At 47.3% G+C, this 18,593-nt stretch overlaps 1 protein-coding gene across 4 annotated transcripts in view; it reads left to right on the forward strand.

Moving 5' to 3' along the window:
* The window catches only part of MECR (mitochondrial trans-2-enoyl-CoA reductase), a 30,731-nt gene extending 18,389 nt beyond the window's left edge, over nt 1-12,342 (forward strand). For 3 of the 4 annotated variants that reach the window (XM_025447071.3, XM_025447073.3, XM_025447074.3), the window contains exons 4-10: nt 2,787-2,930; nt 5,567-5,669; nt 6,724-6,826; nt 7,795-7,868; nt 10,245-10,305; nt 10,460-10,532; nt 11,981-12,342. In XM_025447071.3, coding sequence (XP_025302856.1) covers nt 2,787-2,930; nt 5,567-5,669; nt 6,724-6,826; nt 7,795-7,868; nt 10,245-10,305; nt 10,460-10,532; nt 11,981-12,141 — 719 coding nt within the window. In that variant the 3' untranslated portion in view covers nt 12,142-12,342. The remainder of the gene's footprint in view (nt 1-2,786; nt 2,931-5,566; nt 5,670-6,723; nt 6,827-7,794; nt 7,869-10,244; nt 10,306-10,459; nt 10,533-11,980) is intronic. The other variant, XM_025447072.3, reaches the window with a different exon arrangement.
* Nucleotides 12,343-18,593: the final 6,251 nt, after the last annotated feature.

Genomic DNA, 18,593 nt, shown 5'->3' on the forward strand with positions numbered 1-18,593 from the left:
GCTAAGTCATTGCCTGGCACATCCCAACTCACTCATGCAGCTCAACTGAGGGAAGACATACAACAATTTTGACAAACTAAATTTCTGTATGCATTAGATCAGGGTCAGCAAACCTTTTTTTTTTTTTTTTTTTTAAGATTTTATTTATTCATGAGAGACCCAGAGAGAGGCAGACACACAGAGGGAGAAGCAAACTCTATCTTAAAGAGCCAACCTGTAAATATTTTAGGCTCTGCAGGCCATACTGCCTCTATTCAACTTTGCCATCATAAACAGCCATGGACAATACATAAGAAGTGAGCATGACTTTGTTCCAATAAAACTTGGTTTACAAAAACAAGTGGTGAGCCAGGTTTGGCCTGGCCGTAGTTTGCCGAACCCTGTATTTGGTGGTAGAAATGATTAAGGGTCAGTTGCACAGGGGTGAGGAACGGGAGTCCTGACAACTATGGCATGGGAATTAGGGTCAATAAAGGAAACCAAGGGACATTATGCATCTACTATGTACTAGGCACAATGATAGTCTGTATAAAGGCTGTAATCTTCACACTATGACATGAGTGCCAAAAAAGGTGAAGTGATAATTCTAAGTCACACAAATCATGACTGGCAGAGCCGGGGTTTTTAAGCAGGTCCCCCATTCTGAAGTCTAAGGATTTCTACTTTAAAACCCTGAAAGTTCTTGGGGCTGACCATGGGTACTGCCCCCATCCCAGGTTCTCTTGAGAAGAGGATTAAGGACTGCCAAGCCCCAGAAATTCATGTCAAAGGCTGGATTTCCATTGTCCTGCCATTAAGGGGAATTAGAAAACACCCCTAATTGCATGCATAGAAAGCCCTACACTAGGTGTTTGGTGCAGAATAGATACATGGCACATATTTGGCTAAAATGAATGGGGGCTATGATTATGAAGATGACAATGAGGATTTGAAAACTAGGCTAGGTGGAGCCCAGAGAATGCCCAGGTACCTCCTAGATTCCAAAGGAACCCTTCAATTTTTCAGTGTCTTGTTTTCTCAGCCACAGATCTACTCTGGGATTGATGCAGCCCTTAACAGTGTGTCCCTGCCTCCTGTTTCCACTACCTGGTCCTTCTAAAGCCCACATCGTCTCTCCCCTCCTACAGCACAGTTAGTAGTCATCAAGGCTATCTCCTACTCCCCATGCCTGACCATGTGGTGCCAGGGTACTGTTAGAATCCCAGCAACTAGGTAGGTGCACACACTCCAGAGCTTTGGAGGCATAGGCCAAGGAGCCCTGACACTGAGCCAGCAAGGTTCCAAACAGTTTCTTTAAGGTGACCTAGTGAGTATATGGTGGAACCAAGGCTTAAATCTGTGTCTGTCTGACCCCCAAGTCTGTCCTCCTCACCTCTGCTTTATACAGGATCCCACCTGCATGGGTGAGCACCTGTCAGACTGCCAGTTGTAACCCATTAGCAAAATTGATCTAGGGGGCTACAAACAGCATTTTTTGTTGTTGTTTACTAAAATCAGTCAAAATAGAATCTTGCATTATACATAGTAGGGTAAATATTGTTCCCTAAAGCTTTCGTTTCTGTTTTATGTATATGTATGTGTATGTTAACATATTTATATATGTGAATGTACCAAAACTCATGGTTACTGTGGGTCAAGATCCTGAAAGTTTGAGTGATGCTCCTCTAGCCCAAGCCACTTTAGCCATAGCCCAGGTGTGTCTTCCCATCATTCTGCCCAGCAGTGTGTATCCTCCAGGTCCATCCTCTGTCCTGCCTCAGAGCCTCTGCATATGCTTTTTCCTTTCCCTAGAATGTTCTTGATGTAGTCTTTGAATGGTTGGCATCTGTATCCTTTAACTCTTAGCCTGCATCTCCTCAGAGATGCTGTCCCTGACCCCCATCTCAAGTAATTCTCCCCAGTATTACTTTCTGCCTTTATAATTTGTAGTTACTGTACCTGCTTGTCTGTTTTTCACCTGTTCTCCACTGGAACAAAGCTCTGCAAAAGGCAGGAATGCATCTGTGCTATTCAAGTGCCTGGCTAAGTATCTATAGATGGAAGGGGCAGCCCAGATTGGCCAGGTGACTTTGGGCAAGTCACTCTCTTGGTTTCCTGCCCTGTTGAATAAGGAGGTTAAACTCAGTGTTCAGTGCTCTAAGAGCCTTCTCACACTCACATTTTACAATTTTGTCTGCCACTAGAATGTGGGCTGGAGGTTAATGGTCATTTCTCTCCAGTTTACAGGCATTTGTCATTTACCTTCTGTCATTTGGTTTGTGTAGCACTCTTGGAGGAGGCCAGTCAGGTTCTTCTTGCCAGTGTCACTCATATATTAGGGTAACCAAAACTCAGTGACTTAGGAATTTGCTCAACTAGCAGAACAGCAAAATCAGGTCCCAAACTTAGGCCTTTGACTTCTACTTTCATGCTTTTTCCCACAATACCACCCAAGTCAACCTGCCCTCAATGAGGAAAAGGAGGACCGAGTAGGAAAATGGGGGCTTTCACAGCTTCTCTTGCCCATGTCATGATGTTCCTCAGAGTCCAATAGTTTCAGATCCTTTGCCACCTGCTGGGTAACATAAGCTACATCTAATGGTAACTAATGTGAGAATAACAAAATCTACTTTATAGAACTATCATGAGGACTCACAGAGATTCAAAAGGATTTCAAGATATTATTTTTTCTCCAAGTATTACTTGAAGGCTGATGTCTTTGGTGCCAGTTTACTGAGGAAGGTGATCTGGGGCCAGGTGTGGAGAGGGATCTTTTCTCACTAGCCTGGACTCATCCCCTGACTCAGGAACCTGGCGGACCGAGGCTGTGTTCAGTGAGGAAGCACTGATCGGAGTTCCAAGTGACATCCCTCTTCAGAGTGCTGCCACCCTGGGTGTCAATCCCTGCACAGCCTACAGGATGTTGATGGATTTTGAGCAGCTACAGCCAGGTAGGAACCCACAGGTACTGGGAGCAGGCCGGGATTTCCTGGCTGGGACGTGACCCAAATCCAGATCCTGAGACCATAGGAACTTACCAGGAAGGAGCTGAGAGGAAGATGGGCTGCTAACCTGGGTGAGTGTGTGGTTGTTGCTTTTGCTTTGTTAGCTTGGTTCCTAGAAAACATGCTGAAACCTCATGGGGAGAACACTCTGGATAACCGCTGGAGGACTGCATTCCCTAGAGCTTGGGATGGAATTCTGTTATTCAGCAAAAACGTGTGGAGTTGTGCTAAGCTCTGAAATACAAAGCCAGACAAGATAGACACAGTGCCTGTGTTTTCAGTAAAATGCTGAACTTCGTAATTCCACTCAGCATTCATATGACACTTTCTAGTTCACATAAGTGCCTTTACGTGCATTACCCCAGCAACTGCATCAAACCTTCAAAGCAGTGCAGTGAGGGTGTTATCATTGGTTGAGAGCTCAGGCCCCAGGCAGACAACCTAGGTCTAAATCCCGGCTTCACCTCTCACTGGGAACTGACCTGTCTCAGATTATCAGATCTGTCACCCATCAGATGGAGAGTAAGGGTTGTGAGAGTTAACAGAGAACCTGCAGCGTGACACTCAGCAAGCGCCTGGCATACAGCACAGTAACTAGCAGCTACTTTATCACTCTTCCTGTTCAGAAATGGAGAAACTGAGGTCCAGAGAAGGAAATTGTTTACGTGAGATCACTTAGCAAGGAAATGACAAAACCCGGTGTTCTATTCAGGGGACTCTGAAAGCAGAGCCTGAGACTAGGACTGAAGGTGGATGGTTCACAGGGAAGGTGATCCTAGGAAGTAGTGAGGGGACGGGCACAGCAAGACAGAAGACAGAAAAGCCAAGGAAGGCTGGTTACTACTGTGGGCTAGCAAGGCTCAGTCTTCCTAGGAGGGGGCCTCTAAAGACCCTCATGGAACCCACCTCACAATTAACCTCCCACGGACAGGAGGCTGGGTTCATCCCCATTGTTGGAGGTTTGCCATGCGGATGACAAAACTAAAGCGGAGATGTTGGAGCACAATAAGCTTAGGTAGCCACTACTGCTCGAGGCAGGCTAAAAACCAGTCCCAGCTTCCTATGAAGAGAAATGTAGGTCCTCACAGCTGTGCCAAAGCGGTCTTTGGAGCCTTTGGTGGAAAAAGCCAGCAGGTGACCAGAGACCCTTGCCCAAGTCCTGGTGCAGGAGGCATTTTGATCACCTGCTCCTCATTTGCTCAGGCCACGTCTGATTTGGGCTGCAGTTGGAATCAGGGCATTCTGACACCACCCCACCTCAGGTACTCATGGTGTATCTCTCCACTTGCCTGCCTTGGGGCAGGTGTGGCCTGGGCTAGATCAGTGTTATACTAAGTTGTCATACTGACCCATAATGAGAATTATAGTCTACCTTATAATCCAATACATAAGTACATATGAGTGTGTGTATATGTATGTATGTATATGTGTATGTGTATATATACGTGTAATGGAAACCAAAGTTTCACAGAGCAGTATTTATCCTTACTATGTGTGCGCACCATGTTCTTTTTAATTCTATTTTCTGGAATTTTAACTTAAAAAAGATTCTGTTTGCAACCCACTAGGTTGATTTCATAACCTACTAATGGGTGACAATCTGTGTGCTGATGCCTGGATACAGAGAATGGGTGTTCTTCTTCTAGGAACTCCCCTGTCTGTAGCACCAGATCCCTGCATTTCAGACAGCATTTCAGAAATGACAGCACCTTCCTGAACACAATGGCATCTGACTAATGAGGAGCATTCTGATTGGTGCTCCCAGGATTCCTGTCTTATGAGAAGGAAACTGAGGTCATGACTTGTCCCATGTTACAGTCAGGCAGCTGGTACTCACATGAGGTCCATCTTATTTCAGAGCCCACATTTCCCCAGCATGCAATGCTGCCTCCCCATTGGTTACTTCCAAAGCCAGGCCCGGGTTTTGACCACAGACTACCTGTAGGACCCTGTTTCTGGGGCTGCAGGTTTCTCTAGCACAGTTCTAATCTCATTTCAAGGCAATGTGCCTGTAGGAAGCAGCACAAAGGGGGAATAAGACATGGCCATGCCCTCAGGAAGCTGCCAGCTTCAGGCTTTTGCTAGAAATGGACCTATCCAAAACCAAGTACAAGATAGGACACCACCTGCAGAGCACTGGGGAACACACAGGGGAGATGGGAAGGAAGCCACGCCTGAGCTGTACTTCAAAGGGTATATAGGACTTCAAAACGAAGGAAAAAAGAGGGAAATGTTGCAAACTATGGAAAATAACCTAAGCAGAGATTTGAGGACATAAAAATCAAGAAGATGATGAAAGATATAAAATGATTTACACAGTGGATCTAAATTACTTACAGCATGGACTCTGAGTTGCCAAGTCATGGGAGGCACCATGGATGTTGTGGAATTTGGGGTTGAAAGGGCATTGGGAGAAGAATAAGCAACACTCCCAAGATCTGAGAAGGCTCAACAGCCAGGTCGTGGGTCATTTCAAGCCTGAGGACACCTCTCTCTTGCTCTATAATAGAACCCCAGGTAGGAAGCACTTGACCTGTTACAGGTCTCCAGGGCTTGACTTGGGTCTCTTCCTGGCTCCACAGGAGACTGGGTCATCCAGAATGCATCCAACAGTGGAGTAGGGCAAGCAGTCATCCAGATCGCCGCAGCCCTAGGCCTAAGGACCATCAATGTAGTCCGAGACAGGTGCGTGGGGAGACCTGATCCCAGTGCACGCAGGTTGAGCCTTTCCACACGGCATCCCCACAGGCGCCCCCATCTCCACCAGGTGGCGCATGTGCATAAGCAGTCCTCCTCCGCAGTGACACAGATTGCTGACAGATGTCAGCTGCAAGAAAGGCCCAGGAGGCCTCTGGCTGTAGGGTGATGAACATCCCAAATGTAAAGGGAGGGCAGGAAGGAGGTGGATCTGACCCTTGCTGAAGACTTTGTGAGACTTGTGATAACCCATGGTTTCAAAGCCACAGTTCGTATTTAGGAACATCCAAAGCTGTGTTATTCCTACTGTGAACTGTCTAACCCAGGGCCCTTTCTCCCCCTGCATCTGTGTGGCACTTTGAACTGCACTATGATGTGAAGGAGATGGGGCAGGCTTGTCATTTCTGTTTCACAGTGAGAAAACAAGTTTCAGAGAAAAAAAAGACATAGCAAGTCAGTGACAGACTTAGCTCCCTGGCTCGTCCTCTTTCCACCATACTATCCAGTTGCCTTAAGCCTCACTGTCAATGAACGTGGCTACATCTGTCATGGAAGTCCAGTCTTAGGAAGAGAATTGACATTCTCCTCCCTTCCCTATCCCCTCAGTTGTGTTAACAAAAATTACCCTGTTTGCCTTGGCCAAAGAGACCCAGAGCCACGCCTGGGCTGGAGTATGTTTGTACAACACCCTGAAGAGCTCCTTGAAAAGTGTGGGCGAAAGGAAATGAAGTTTGTTGTTTCAGTAGACAAAAAAGTCAGGAAGTGAAATGACTTTTCCCTGGGCCAGATAGTTTCTTGTACCTTTGAGCTGGCAAGGGCTGTAGAAATCACCCTGTAATGCCAGTGATGAAACTGAGGCTCAGAGGGGTTGGAGTGTGATGAAATCAGGTAGCCAGCCCCTGTGTGAGGCCTGGCTTACACTCAATCCCAGCTTCCCACAAAGAGAAACTCGTGTTCTCACAGCTGTGGCATAGGGGTCCTAGGAGCCTGTGGTAGAGCCAGCAGGTGTGACCAAAGGCCATGGATTGTGTTTGGTTTCTAGACCTGACCTCCAGGAGCTGACTGATAGACTGAAGAGTCTGGGGGCCGAGCATGTTCTCACAGAAGAGGAGTTAAGAAAGCATGAGATGAAAAACTTCTTTAAGGTACCTAGGATGACGGGCATTGTGCCTTCATTCCATGCTCATCTCCCTGGAGAAAGTTGACCTGCTAGATAAGCTGGGACTGGCCCCACTGCTCCTCTCCAAATCCTCCCTTTGTCTCCATGTGGAAGATAAAGCCCCTTCCCTCAGCCAGGTGACAGCATGCATTAAGGGCCCAGGTGCTATGAGGGAGGCAGGAGAGACAAAGTTCAAAAAACTCTGGATGATGTGTAGGTTTGAATATATGTAGTGCTCCCCCTCAGTCCTCGCAGCCGGTGTGAATCTCCGAGCTGGGAGGACCCCGGGGACCTGAAGCACAGCAAAGGAAGAGAAAGGAAAGCATCTCCAAACATCCTTCTTATACTGTATCTGATAATCCCCTCAAAAGCTCTACAAAGTAGGTGCTATCTCTTTTTGATGAGAAAACCAAGACTCAGAAGAGATCAAGGATTTCACCAAGGGCAGAAGACAGAAGTGGTGGCGTCAGGGCTCTCTGAAGTCACAATCTCTTAACCTTCCAGAACCTCCACCCCCAGCACACCCAATAGGTGACCAGACCGTATCTCAGCCTCTTTCCTCTGAACCCTGGGTGACCGAACACACACACTCACTTGAGAACACGTGCCTCTTAAGAAGGGTTCTGAAGCAAGAGATCAACACCTCCAACTTTAACTGAGTTGTAAGTGCAGAGAAGAGGTGCCCTCGGGGGAACTGAAGTCCTTCAAAAAGGAAAGTAGATGCCCTCCATCTGTTCCTTCCCAGAGATGAGTTTTGAACAAAATTCTAAAACAGATAACAGAATTAAGTTGATAAAGCAAAGGTCCTCTTTGGGCCAAGTTTGAAGGCATCCCATTTTCTCCCCTCGTTCCCTGTGACACAACACTTGGGCCCAGGAAGTGCTGGCTTGTGGCAAGCTTTAAACCCCATGTGTACAGTGGTAGCTCCCTCATTGCAGGTTCCTTATTTTCCAGGATATGCCCCAGCCTCGGCTTGCTCTCAACTGTGTTGGCGGGAAAAGCTCCACAGAGCTGCTGCGACACTTAGCGTAAGTCCCTCGGCCCTGCAGGCCCAGCTGGCCAGAGCTCTCCACACCTTTAGCTAGGAGGACTGTCAAGTGACCAAGTCAGCATAACCCTGAGTAGGAAACTGGGACCCCAGTCCTGTCCCAGTTATCAGGCACTTCCCTTCTCAGCCTCCTCCTTTATAGATGATCGAGAGATCCATCTGCTTTGTTTTTCCTAGGGACCCCAAAAGTAGATAGCTAAGGTTTTTGTGATAGGGATATAGGTAAAGGATTCATAACTTAGGGGCATCTTAAAAAGTCACTTAGTCATAGCTTGTCAGCTTTTTTTTTTTTTTTTTTTTTTTTTTTTAGCTTGTCAGCTTTTAAATTTTTTTATTAGCTTTTAAAAATGGGTTCTAATTTTAAAGGTAAAATTATGCTGTTACAAAACATTTTGAAAGCATGTAAAAGTACAAAGGATGGGGTACCTGGCTGGCTCAGTCAGTGGAGCATGTAACTCTTGATCTCAGGGTTGTAAGTTTGAGCCCCACATGGGGTGTGGAGATTACTTAAGAAATAAAATCTTTAAAAAAAATACAAAGGAAAAATTAAGCACAAAGGTTACCTATCATCCCCCAACCGGGGGGGGGGGGGGGCGGTGTGGATGAGCATTGTTGACAATATTAACAGTGCCTGTCCTTCCACTGTTTTTTCTGTTAACATAAACTTCTTGAGCTGAAGAGTACCTGAAAGGATGCCTCCCAACTAAAGCAGGAATTCCCTCAACATCAGTTGATACATACTTGCTAGCACTCAACAGCTATGGAGTACAGAGATGGCTGAGACGCCAAGGAGGCTCTCTAGAATTCACAGGCTAGATGGGAAGATGGGTCATGTAGTCAGAGAGCTGTAATAGCAATCACTGAGCATTTACCCCTGCACCAGACTCTGCAGAGTGCTTGTGTTAACCCCTGACGACCCCAGGCGAGGGATACTATTTGCATCCCCATTAACAGAAGGCCCCAAAAGGGTAATTACCTTGCCCCAAGGTCTGGGAAGGTGGAGGGCCAGGCTTTACCCCCAAGTTATTGTGACTCCTGAGAACACCTCTTCCACCCAAGTCGGACATGCTCTGTGGCAGCCTGCCATACCCACAGCACTCACTATAGGAGGAAGCCTTGACCTAGAGTGCTAAGCAGAGGCACTGGAGTCCCAAAGTCCCAGCTCTGCTACTTATTAGCTGTGGGCCTGTGGAAAGTTAGGCAATACGTGAAAAATAGTCTAGACCTCAGTCTCCTTGTGTATAAGACATGGAGGATATAAACCCTTTCTGCCTCAGAAGGTTAGTCCAGGGACACCGAGGTAAGGCACAAATTGCTACACAGGTTAAGAAGTGGCCTTAGGTTTTTTCATTATAAAGTGAGAGTGATAAAAGTACTCCCCCCGCCCTGGGGTTACACTGAGGCTTCACCAAGCCACTGCACATGGAAGTGCTCAGACCTGTGCCTGGCACCCAGAAAACACCCAGTGAACATTTCTGATTAGAATAAGTACAGGGGTATGGGATGGGGGGCTTGATCCCCCCAGAAGCTACTTTCTAGAACAGCTATTAGCTGAAGGGAACTTAAGACCAAACTACCCACCAGCCTCACAGACAAAGAGTCACCTGCCTCACATGGCAGCTTCTTCCATTTTGTTGTTCACAAAGCACAGCACCCCGCACACACCTGCCATCATCCTGGATCAGCAAACTCCTAAAGAACCAGGGAGTGGGGAGAGGAATAGAGGTTAAGTCGAGCCTGGGAAGTCCTAGTTTATTCATTTTTTAAAAACTATCTGAGCCTCTCTTGTTTGACCATGGGGGTGGATATGGGTGTCAGAAAGCAGGTCCTGGTGAGGCCCCTCCTACACGGCAGTCACCCACTGTCCTCTACCCCATCCACACCATTCCTTAAGTGTATAGCTGCTACCTCATCTCACTGATCCTTCAAATGAGCATGGGCAGATGAGAGCAGAGGTCTGCGCCAATGTCTGTGCCCTGCCCAAGGCTGCACATCCAGGAGTGGAAGGGAGCCAAGACTAAACTCAGGTCTTGAGTTTTCCTTAGTAGAGCACACTTCTTTGCCACACTTCATCCAAGCCCGACTGGGTGATTAGATCAGTGGGTTCCCAACTCTGGCTAAATATCCCATGTCATCTGGTAGGGGGTGCAGGAGGGGGGTTGTCAGATGACTTGAATAGAGATCCTTCCTGATTCATTAGGTCTGGGCCAGGCCTCGGAGTCTGCAGTTTTTGAAACCTTCCCAAGGATTCTGAGAGCAAGGTTCAGGAACCAGGGTTGGAACAGAAGTGTTTTGGCAGATTTGAAAAGGGCTCTGTCTCTGCCTACACCCACTCTGTTCTCTCTGGACTCTTTAGGCCTGGGGGAACCATGGTGACCTACGGGGGAATGGCCAAGCAGCCCGTCATAGCTTCTGTGGTAAGCTGGTGGGGAAGGCAGGTGTGCACACAGGCCTGGACGCCAGTTGCCCAGACCCACATGGTGCTTGTGTCCCTGGGGGGGAACCTGTACCTCAAGCAGCACCTGAAGCACTTGCCCTCAGAGCCCCAGTTCATCCTTCTTGTGTCCACAGAGCCAGCTCATTTTTAAGGATCTCAAACTTCGAGGCTTTTGGTTGTCCCAGTGGAAGAAGGATCACAGTCCAGGTGAGTGGATGATGGCCCCATCACCAAGGGTCACACAAGAGGGCAGCGCCTACTGCAGAAGTGACCAGCGCCTTGAGGCCTAGAGAGGGGATTGGCTCCCCAGTGCCACGACAGGTTAAAGAAAAATAGCTTCTAGCCACAGCTGCAGTTAGCAAATAGGTACTAGGTACATGGGGCTAGTCCTGGGGTAGAGGGGTGGCAGCAGTGAACAAGGTGGACACTGTCCCCATCCTAAGCAGCTGCCAGTGGGGAAGGCTACCACAGAAGACAGCCATGTAAAGAGAAAAGACTCTAGAGCCAGCGCTCTTGCTCCTACCGTCACTGGTGACAGGTTCCAACCCAGCCTAGCCATGGGACCTGGACAAGTTATATAACTTCTGTCTCAGTTTAAATATCATAGCTGTCTAGATATTGTTAGCCTTTGATAGAGCAGGAAACTGAGGTTCAGAGTGGTTAGGTAGCTTGCCCAGTCACCCCACCTAGGGAGTGGTACAGCCAGGATATAAACTAGTCTCTGACTCCATAACTTGAGCCAGGACACTATCCTTCCTCTCCTGAAGGACTGGCTGTCCAGAGTGTGACCCCCACAAGCTGAGACTGAAGAATCACATGGAAGTAGCCAAGTGAAGGGAAGGAAAGTGGTGGTATCAGTGGCATGTCTGAAGCCAAAAAAGTAACTTATGCAAAAGCCCATCACAGAGATTGGGGACCTAGACAGAGAGTTTGTGACCAGATTATGAAAGGTTTTACAACCCTTCTTAAGGAGCTCAGACTCTATCTTAAAGGCAAGTGAAGAGCCACCAAAGCATTCTGAACAGAGTATCCTCTGTTTAGATTAGTATCCTCTGATTAGATTTGAATGTTGCAAAAAATTATGTTTACGAAAAAACATTTCTCAGCCAAGGCCTTCATTTCTCATCTCCTGGACCACAGAGGAGGCCGACCCTGGGAGGGGATACTGGGTACCTCAACTTATGGGGTTCTAAGGGAGTCCTGGGTGCTTAAGGAAAGCTCCTTTCCCTGAGCAAGCTCATCTGTTCCACATCAGCTGACATGCCAGGCACACCCACCCCCTCCCTGTGCCTCTCCTGTCTGCCCTGCCTCAAAGTAATCCTGCCCCTCCTACCATGCAGGACTCTGGGTTCCACGCCAGTCAGGTTCTGTGGGTCTGAGCCCTCACAACTGGTAAGCTGGTGGGGAAGGCAGGTGTGCACACAGGCCTGGTTTTCCAGGCCTTTCCAACAGCTCCTGGGGCTGCTCCCCATGCTTCTCTGTCCTACCCCACCAGGGACCAGGCTGCCTCCACAGCCTCCCTATCCCTGGTCAAACCTGGGCTCTCAAGGCGTTCCTAGAGCTTAGCACCAACCTCCACTACCTGGGGTGGCCCATGGTCGTCTTGCCGTGCCCTGCCGCCACACTCCTGTCTGACTTCCTCCACCTTCCCACAGCCCAGTTCAAGGAGCTGATCCTCACGCTGTGCGGTCTCATCGGCCGAGGCCAGCTCACAGCGCCCGCCTGCTCCGAGGTCCCACTGCAGGATTACGAGCGTGCCTTGGAAGCCTCAATGCAGCCCTTCGTGTCTTCGAAGCAGATTCTCACCATGTGCTAATTGCAGAGGAGCTGGAGTGAGTTGGGAGGGGACATGGATCAGCAGGACTGGTTTCCGGCCCCTTAGTCAGGGCTCTCAGCCTTCCCCAGGCTGACCTTTCCTCATTGTCACTTCCGACTGGGCGGGTTGTGAAACTAGCCAAGGCTTCCCCCAGGGCCAGCCCCAGGGTATCTAATAAAGTCTGAACTTCCTAAAAACAAACACATATAAACCAATAGAAGTTATCCCTGTCAAGAAGGACCCTCACTGTGCACCTGCCATTTCCCAGCCCTAAAAAGGCCCCTTGCCTGTCCTCCACTTGTACCCCGGTGATGGTTTCCTGACCACCCTGAAAGCAAAGGAAGGGTGGGCACTGGCAGATAAAAGAGCCAGTAGGATGCAATCTCCACCCTCAGGCTCTCCACAGAGGAACAAAAAGGAAGCTTTGACTCATTCTGGGTGGTGGTGTGTGGCTCAGCCTGTGGCAGGAGGAGGATCAACTACACAGGAGAGTCAATGCCAAGCTGAGGAGCCAAGGTGGCTGGACCACCCTATGGAATGCCTGGGGAGATGGCTGTTACACCAGTGCTTCTCAGCCTGAAGTCATTTTACCCCCAGGGGACATTCGATAGTGTCTGGAGACATTTTAAGTCATAATTGAGAGGGTGCTATTGGCATCTAGTGGGCAAAGGTCAGTGATGCTGCTCAAATATCCTGTGGTACACAGAAAGCCTTCCTCAACAAAGAATTATCTAGCCCGGAATATCCATAGTGCTGCTGTTGAGAAACTCAGCATTAAATCCAGCATTATTGGCACAATAACTGCCATCGTGATTCGTTAAACGTGTGTGAAGTGCTATGAGAACATCACTGAGGTCTTGTCCTAGGCCTGTGGTCAGGGGAGCCTTCCTGACGTGAAGCTTGAAAGTGAGCTCTGAAAATGAATAGCTTTATTCAGACAAGGGAAAGAGTTTGAATTATGTGACTCTTTCGTGTTTGCCTTATGATCTACTCACCCAGAGCAAAAAATTAGACTTTGGAATGTATTTACTGGATACCTAGTATGTGCCTGAGGCTAGGGATGCTGGAGAGGGGAGAGGGAGCTGGCCCTCTAGTTGCTTAGCCTAGAGCAGGGGACAGACCCTCCCAGTAGGCTAATGAGGCCACTGACACAGGTGTTCAGAGGAAGGCTTCATGAAAGAGGTATCATCCACACCAAATCTTGAAGGCCAAGCAGGAAAACGTGTACCAAGCAAAACCAACAGTGCATATGAGAATCTGGAGGGCTGTGAGCCTGGCTCTGCCACCTAAGACAGGAGAGTGTGAGGACAGAGGTAGGAACTGTGTGTGAGCAGAGCTCAGAACAGAAAGGTTCAAGAAGGCAGCACTAACCCTTCAGAGCTGGGAAGACACAGAAGGACTTTCAGCAGCAAAGTGATATGGGAAAACTGGCTCAGAAGGCCAGAGTGCCCTCAGGCTTGGTTACATACAAACATGTATACAGGCCCCTGGCATACTGCTCTTGCCTTTGGGAGCATTTTCTGTTTCCTCTGGAGGAAAGGACTTAGCTTCAGCCCAGGGCTAGGGTAGGTCTACAGGTATCCTCTGGATACGTGTTGCTACCTCATGCACCTAGGCTCAGGATCAGCCCCAATCTGCCCAAGTCCCTCCTGCCCCTTGTCCTCTACCCTGGAGGTTTGTGGGGCAGCTGCCTTGTACAGAATGGTCAGTGTGGGCAAAAGAGCCTGAGAGGGTGGGGAGTCTGCCCAAAGGCTACAGGAGTGAAAAGTTAAGATTAGGTTCTTCTGGGGGAGTGGTGAGCTGCAGCCATGGAGAGAGGGAGCAGCAACCCCTGGTACAAACTTCCAAGGAGGCAGACAGGAAGGAGGAAGTTTCATGACACTATGATTAGAGACCTCGTGCAAAATGTCCTAAGAACAGTACCTCCAGGGGTCTGGAGATGATAACTGGGCTGTGCTCTAAAGGATGATTATAGTTTTCTCAGGGAAGGGAGACAAGCGTTATAAACTAGGGGACCAGATTAAGCAAAGTTAGAGAGGAAGGACATTTATGTTAGAATCTTCTCATTTCCCCAAAGACATCCATTTTCTTCCTGAGAAAGCTGACAGTATTCAAGGGTCACGTGGTAGGCTGGACTAAACCGCTTTCCTGCCTTCCTTGCAGCAGACGAGGTCTGTCCCTTGTGATGCAAACAGAGGCGGTAGGTGTCCATTTCTCAAGAAGGTCTTTAAAATATAGCTGGCATCCATCCTGTACCTTTTTCTTCCCTTTCCACTTTCCTTCTGGCTGGTACGCAGACCCTATTCCTGGAATTTGCACAGCCATCTTTGGCCATGTCAAGAATGGGTCAGTGACAAGATCCAAGAAGCCTGGGTCCCTGGCACCCAGAAGCCCCATCTGCCCACCTCAGGATTTGTTTTACATGAGAAACAAGCTTCTATGTTATTTAAGTGCCTGGTATTTGGGCCTTCTCTGAAGCTAATTATAACTGATACACATATTCTCTGATTTAATTTACATTGAAATCAAATCAAGCTGAAGCTGAAAAAGTGAACTGTGACAGTTTGTGATTCCCCACTAAGGAATTTGAACTTTATCCTTTTGGCAGTAGGGAACAAAAGATTTCTGAGCCGGAAGATGAGAACTGTGCTTTGGGGGAAAAATTCCTCTGGTAGCAGGTTGGGGACAGTGGGAGAAGGGAAGCACGAAAAGAAGAGATAATATCAGAAATTCCCAGGCTTTTGAATATCGAATAAGTAAAATCCCCTGAAACTTCAAAGACCAACATGGGGACTGCCAACATTTCAGAGGCCAGCAGAGAGAGGAGACTGTGACAAGGCCATAGCAAAAGAGAATGGGACTTAACATGGATCATCTCTTCCACACTTTAGGAGAGGCTTTTTCATTTTCAGGCTGAATAATCTCTGTGGAGTCAGGACAGCTCTTCTGGCCCACTAAGTAAACAAAATCCTTCTCAAATGGATGGAGAAGGAACCTTTGGCTCCAAGAGACTAAAAGAAGACAAAGAGGCATTCCTCCTAAACCAAAGCTCAGGCACACCTGATGCCCGGAGGCTTCATGACTCTGGTGTTCTCAGCTTATTGTCTTCTGGGGGCATCCACTCTGCAACTACCTGTAGCTACTACCATAATGAGATTTTGTGTCTTCAGAGATGAGATAAATAAGCCCGCTTTCCTCAGGGAAAGACTTGAGGCCCAGAAGGAAAGGTTCATTTTTATGTGCAGCATGCATGCCTGTCCTGGCACCTGGAAGCTCTTGGCTGCACCTACCAGCCTCATGTTTGTTGGTAGGCATCGTGCCCTGAATAGGACACTGGGCCTACCCAGGGCAGCTGGAAATGGTAAAGAAGAGAGACTGAGGCCTGGCACAGTATCTGCCTGCATTTGCTGGCAGGAAAATCCTGGGAAGACAGCAGAGCTGACCTAAAGGTAAGGAAATGTTCGCATTCTGAAAAAAGCAAGCTTTCTCTATTTCCCTATTTATGCCCCTAACCCCTTGCAGTGGCCCTTTCACCAAACATCTCCATTTGATTTTTTACAACTTTCCTGTATGATTGAGATTTTAATTAATATCATAGCTTTTCAGAAGAGGAAGATGCCAAGAGAGGTGAATTGAGTTGTTCAAGGTTATACAGCAGGCTGCAGATTTGGCACCAGAAGCTGAGTCCCCTGACCCTCTCTGGTCACCATACCAGTCAATCCTGATTTTTTTGGCCCCACAATTGGCCTTGTGCTCCCTCTTTTCTGTGCACTCCTTGATTTTGTTCAGTGATAATTAGCATGTCAATCAGAAGAGAGTTCAAATTTCCCTGAGTCTGTCTCATGGGAAGGCAGGAAAAAGGAGAATCAGGAGGCCACTGAAGTAATTCAGGTAAGATATCATTTGTTTGTTCACTTAATAAACATTTTGAACACCCACTATGTGAAAAGCACTGTCACAGATGTTAGGGATTAGACAGGAGACAAAAAATACAGCTCCTGATACCAGGGAGCTTACATTCTAGTGGAGGAGACCATGAACAAGTGAAGAAATAAACAAGGCAATTACAAAGTGTGGTAGATGTTGTGAAAAAAAAGAATACAGTGGTATCACAGTGACAAGATACTTGAGCTGAGGTAGGCAAGGAAGGTCTGAGCCCTGAATAAGGAGCCAACCATACTGCAGACAGTGGGAACAGCACAGTTAAAAGTCCTGATGTATGAACAATATGACAAAGCTTACTCTAGCTTAGTAAGTGGGAGTGGAGTGGATGCATTCAGTAACATGAAGGAAGAATCAACAGGACAGACTAGATGTGGCAGTTGAAGGTTGAACTTGAGTACTTTGCTGGATGGAAGGTGCCACTCCCTGAATTAGGAAACTCTGGAAGAGGAGGAGGATTTAGAGACTGACGTTTCCCTGGCATGGTGCTCTCATTCCCATCTGTATAATAGGTTGATCAGACTATAGGACAACCAAGGTTAGCACCAGTTCTTAATATTATGATCCTCCTACTACTAAATTTTAAATGGATCAAAGATTGCATTATAAAAGTAGGTCCTAAAAATAGAATCAACCATGGGAGCTGTATTTTGTCTTTTCTTTTCCTCAAAGTGAGAAAAACTACAACACAAAATCCAGAATCAAAGAAAAATAAAGGATGGATAAATTTGACCCCATCAATATCTTAGGTTTTTGCAGGGCAGAAAACACTGGCCAAAGTCAAGTTAACAAACTAGGGGAAAAATAGGTGCAATTCATCTAACAAAGAACTGATTTCCCTAATATACAGGGAGCTCCTATGAATCAATAAAACAGGCAAAGGAGGCACCTGGGTGGCTCAGTCAGTTAGGTAGTCTTGGTTTCAGCTCAGGTCATAATCTCGAATAGTGAGATGAAGCTGAGCCCTGCATTGGGCTCTGCGCTCAATGGGGCACCTGCTTGAGATTTCCTCCCGCTGCCCCCCACCCCAGCTTTTGCATTCTATCTCAAATAAATTAATCTTTTTTCAAAAAGGAGGGGGTTGCCTGGGTCGATCCATCAGTTGAGTGGCTGATTCTGGATTTTGGCTCAGGGTCATGATCTCAGGGTCTTGGAATTGAGCCCAAGTTCTGCGCTTAGCAGGTAACCTGAGGAGCCTCTCTCCCTCTGCTCGCTGCACCCCTCCCCCCCCAACACTCTTGAGTGCTCGCTCACTCTCAAATCTTTTTCAAAAAAATTTTTTTAAAAAGAGCAAACGATATAAGCAGACACCGAAAGGAAAGTATAAATGTCTCTTAAATGAAATGAGGCTCATTCCAAATAAGATAAATGCAACTTAAACTACCCCCAGGTAGTGTTTTCCGGTTATCAGACTGACAAAGATCATAGAATTTGATAACGTGTTGATGATGAGATGGAAACAGGTACTTATGGAAGAGAATTGAGCAATATCTCTCAAAACTATATTTGCCCACACCCTTTGACCCAACTATCCTACTTCTAAGGAATAGATCCTACACACACACACACACATATATATATATACAGAATTATTCATTGCAGCAGTTCTAACAAATGGTTTGAACCTATCTCAATATCCTTCACTAGGGCACTGATTAAATAACCTGAGTGTATAATGGTATTTTGTAAGCCAGAATAGTGGTCCTGAGGAAGTTCTTTTTGTACTAATGGAATGACTTTCAAAATACAGTATGCACAAAACTGTACATATAGTACACTACTATTGCTTTATTTGTGTTAAATACCTCCCAAAGGACCTTTGGGAAGCTGATTGCATTGCTGGCCTCTGGGGACGGAAACTAGGTGGCTAGAGGACAGAGATAGGAAGACTTTTCACTGTATTTGAGCCAGTTAATGAATTATGCTTTCAAAATATAATTTTAAGGGGGTGCCTAGGTGGCTCAGTCGGTTAAGCATCTGCCTTGGGCTTCAGGTCGTGATCTCTGGATCCTGGGACCCAGCCCTGCTCGGCGGGGAGTCGCTGCTCCTCCTCCCTCTGCCCCTCCTGCCCCCGTTTGCGCCTCCCTCCCTCTTTCTTTCAAATAAAAATATTTATTAAAAGGTAATATAAATAAAAGCAAACAAAACTCCTTTGTGGTTCTAGGTAAATCCAGTGAGAAGGGAACAAATATTTGAATTCCTACCACGTTCCAGATACCATTCCAAGCAGTGTATCCTTCCATATATACTACCCCAATTTAGCTTACCCAGCTAGTCCATTAAAATGGGATAAATCATTCTAATTTTACAATAGAAAATAAACTGGCCAAGTAATCTAGTCCGTGTCAAGCCTAACTAATCTGGCTCCAAAACTCCAGCCTTCTCCACCGTCCGCACTGCTTCTACCGAAGCCGCATGTGCCGTCTTTAAAGCCGCTGGTATTCCTCGGGCACTTGCGATGCGCTGGGACCGTGCTAAGTGCCCGGCGCCGCTCGTCTCCTAATTCCCTA

Source organism: Canis lupus, chromosome 2 (genome assembly GCF_003254725.2).
Source record: "Canis lupus dingo isolate Sandy chromosome 2, ASM325472v2, whole genome shotgun sequence".
Taxonomy (NCBI): Eukaryota; Metazoa; Chordata; class Mammalia; order Carnivora; family Canidae; genus Canis; species Canis lupus.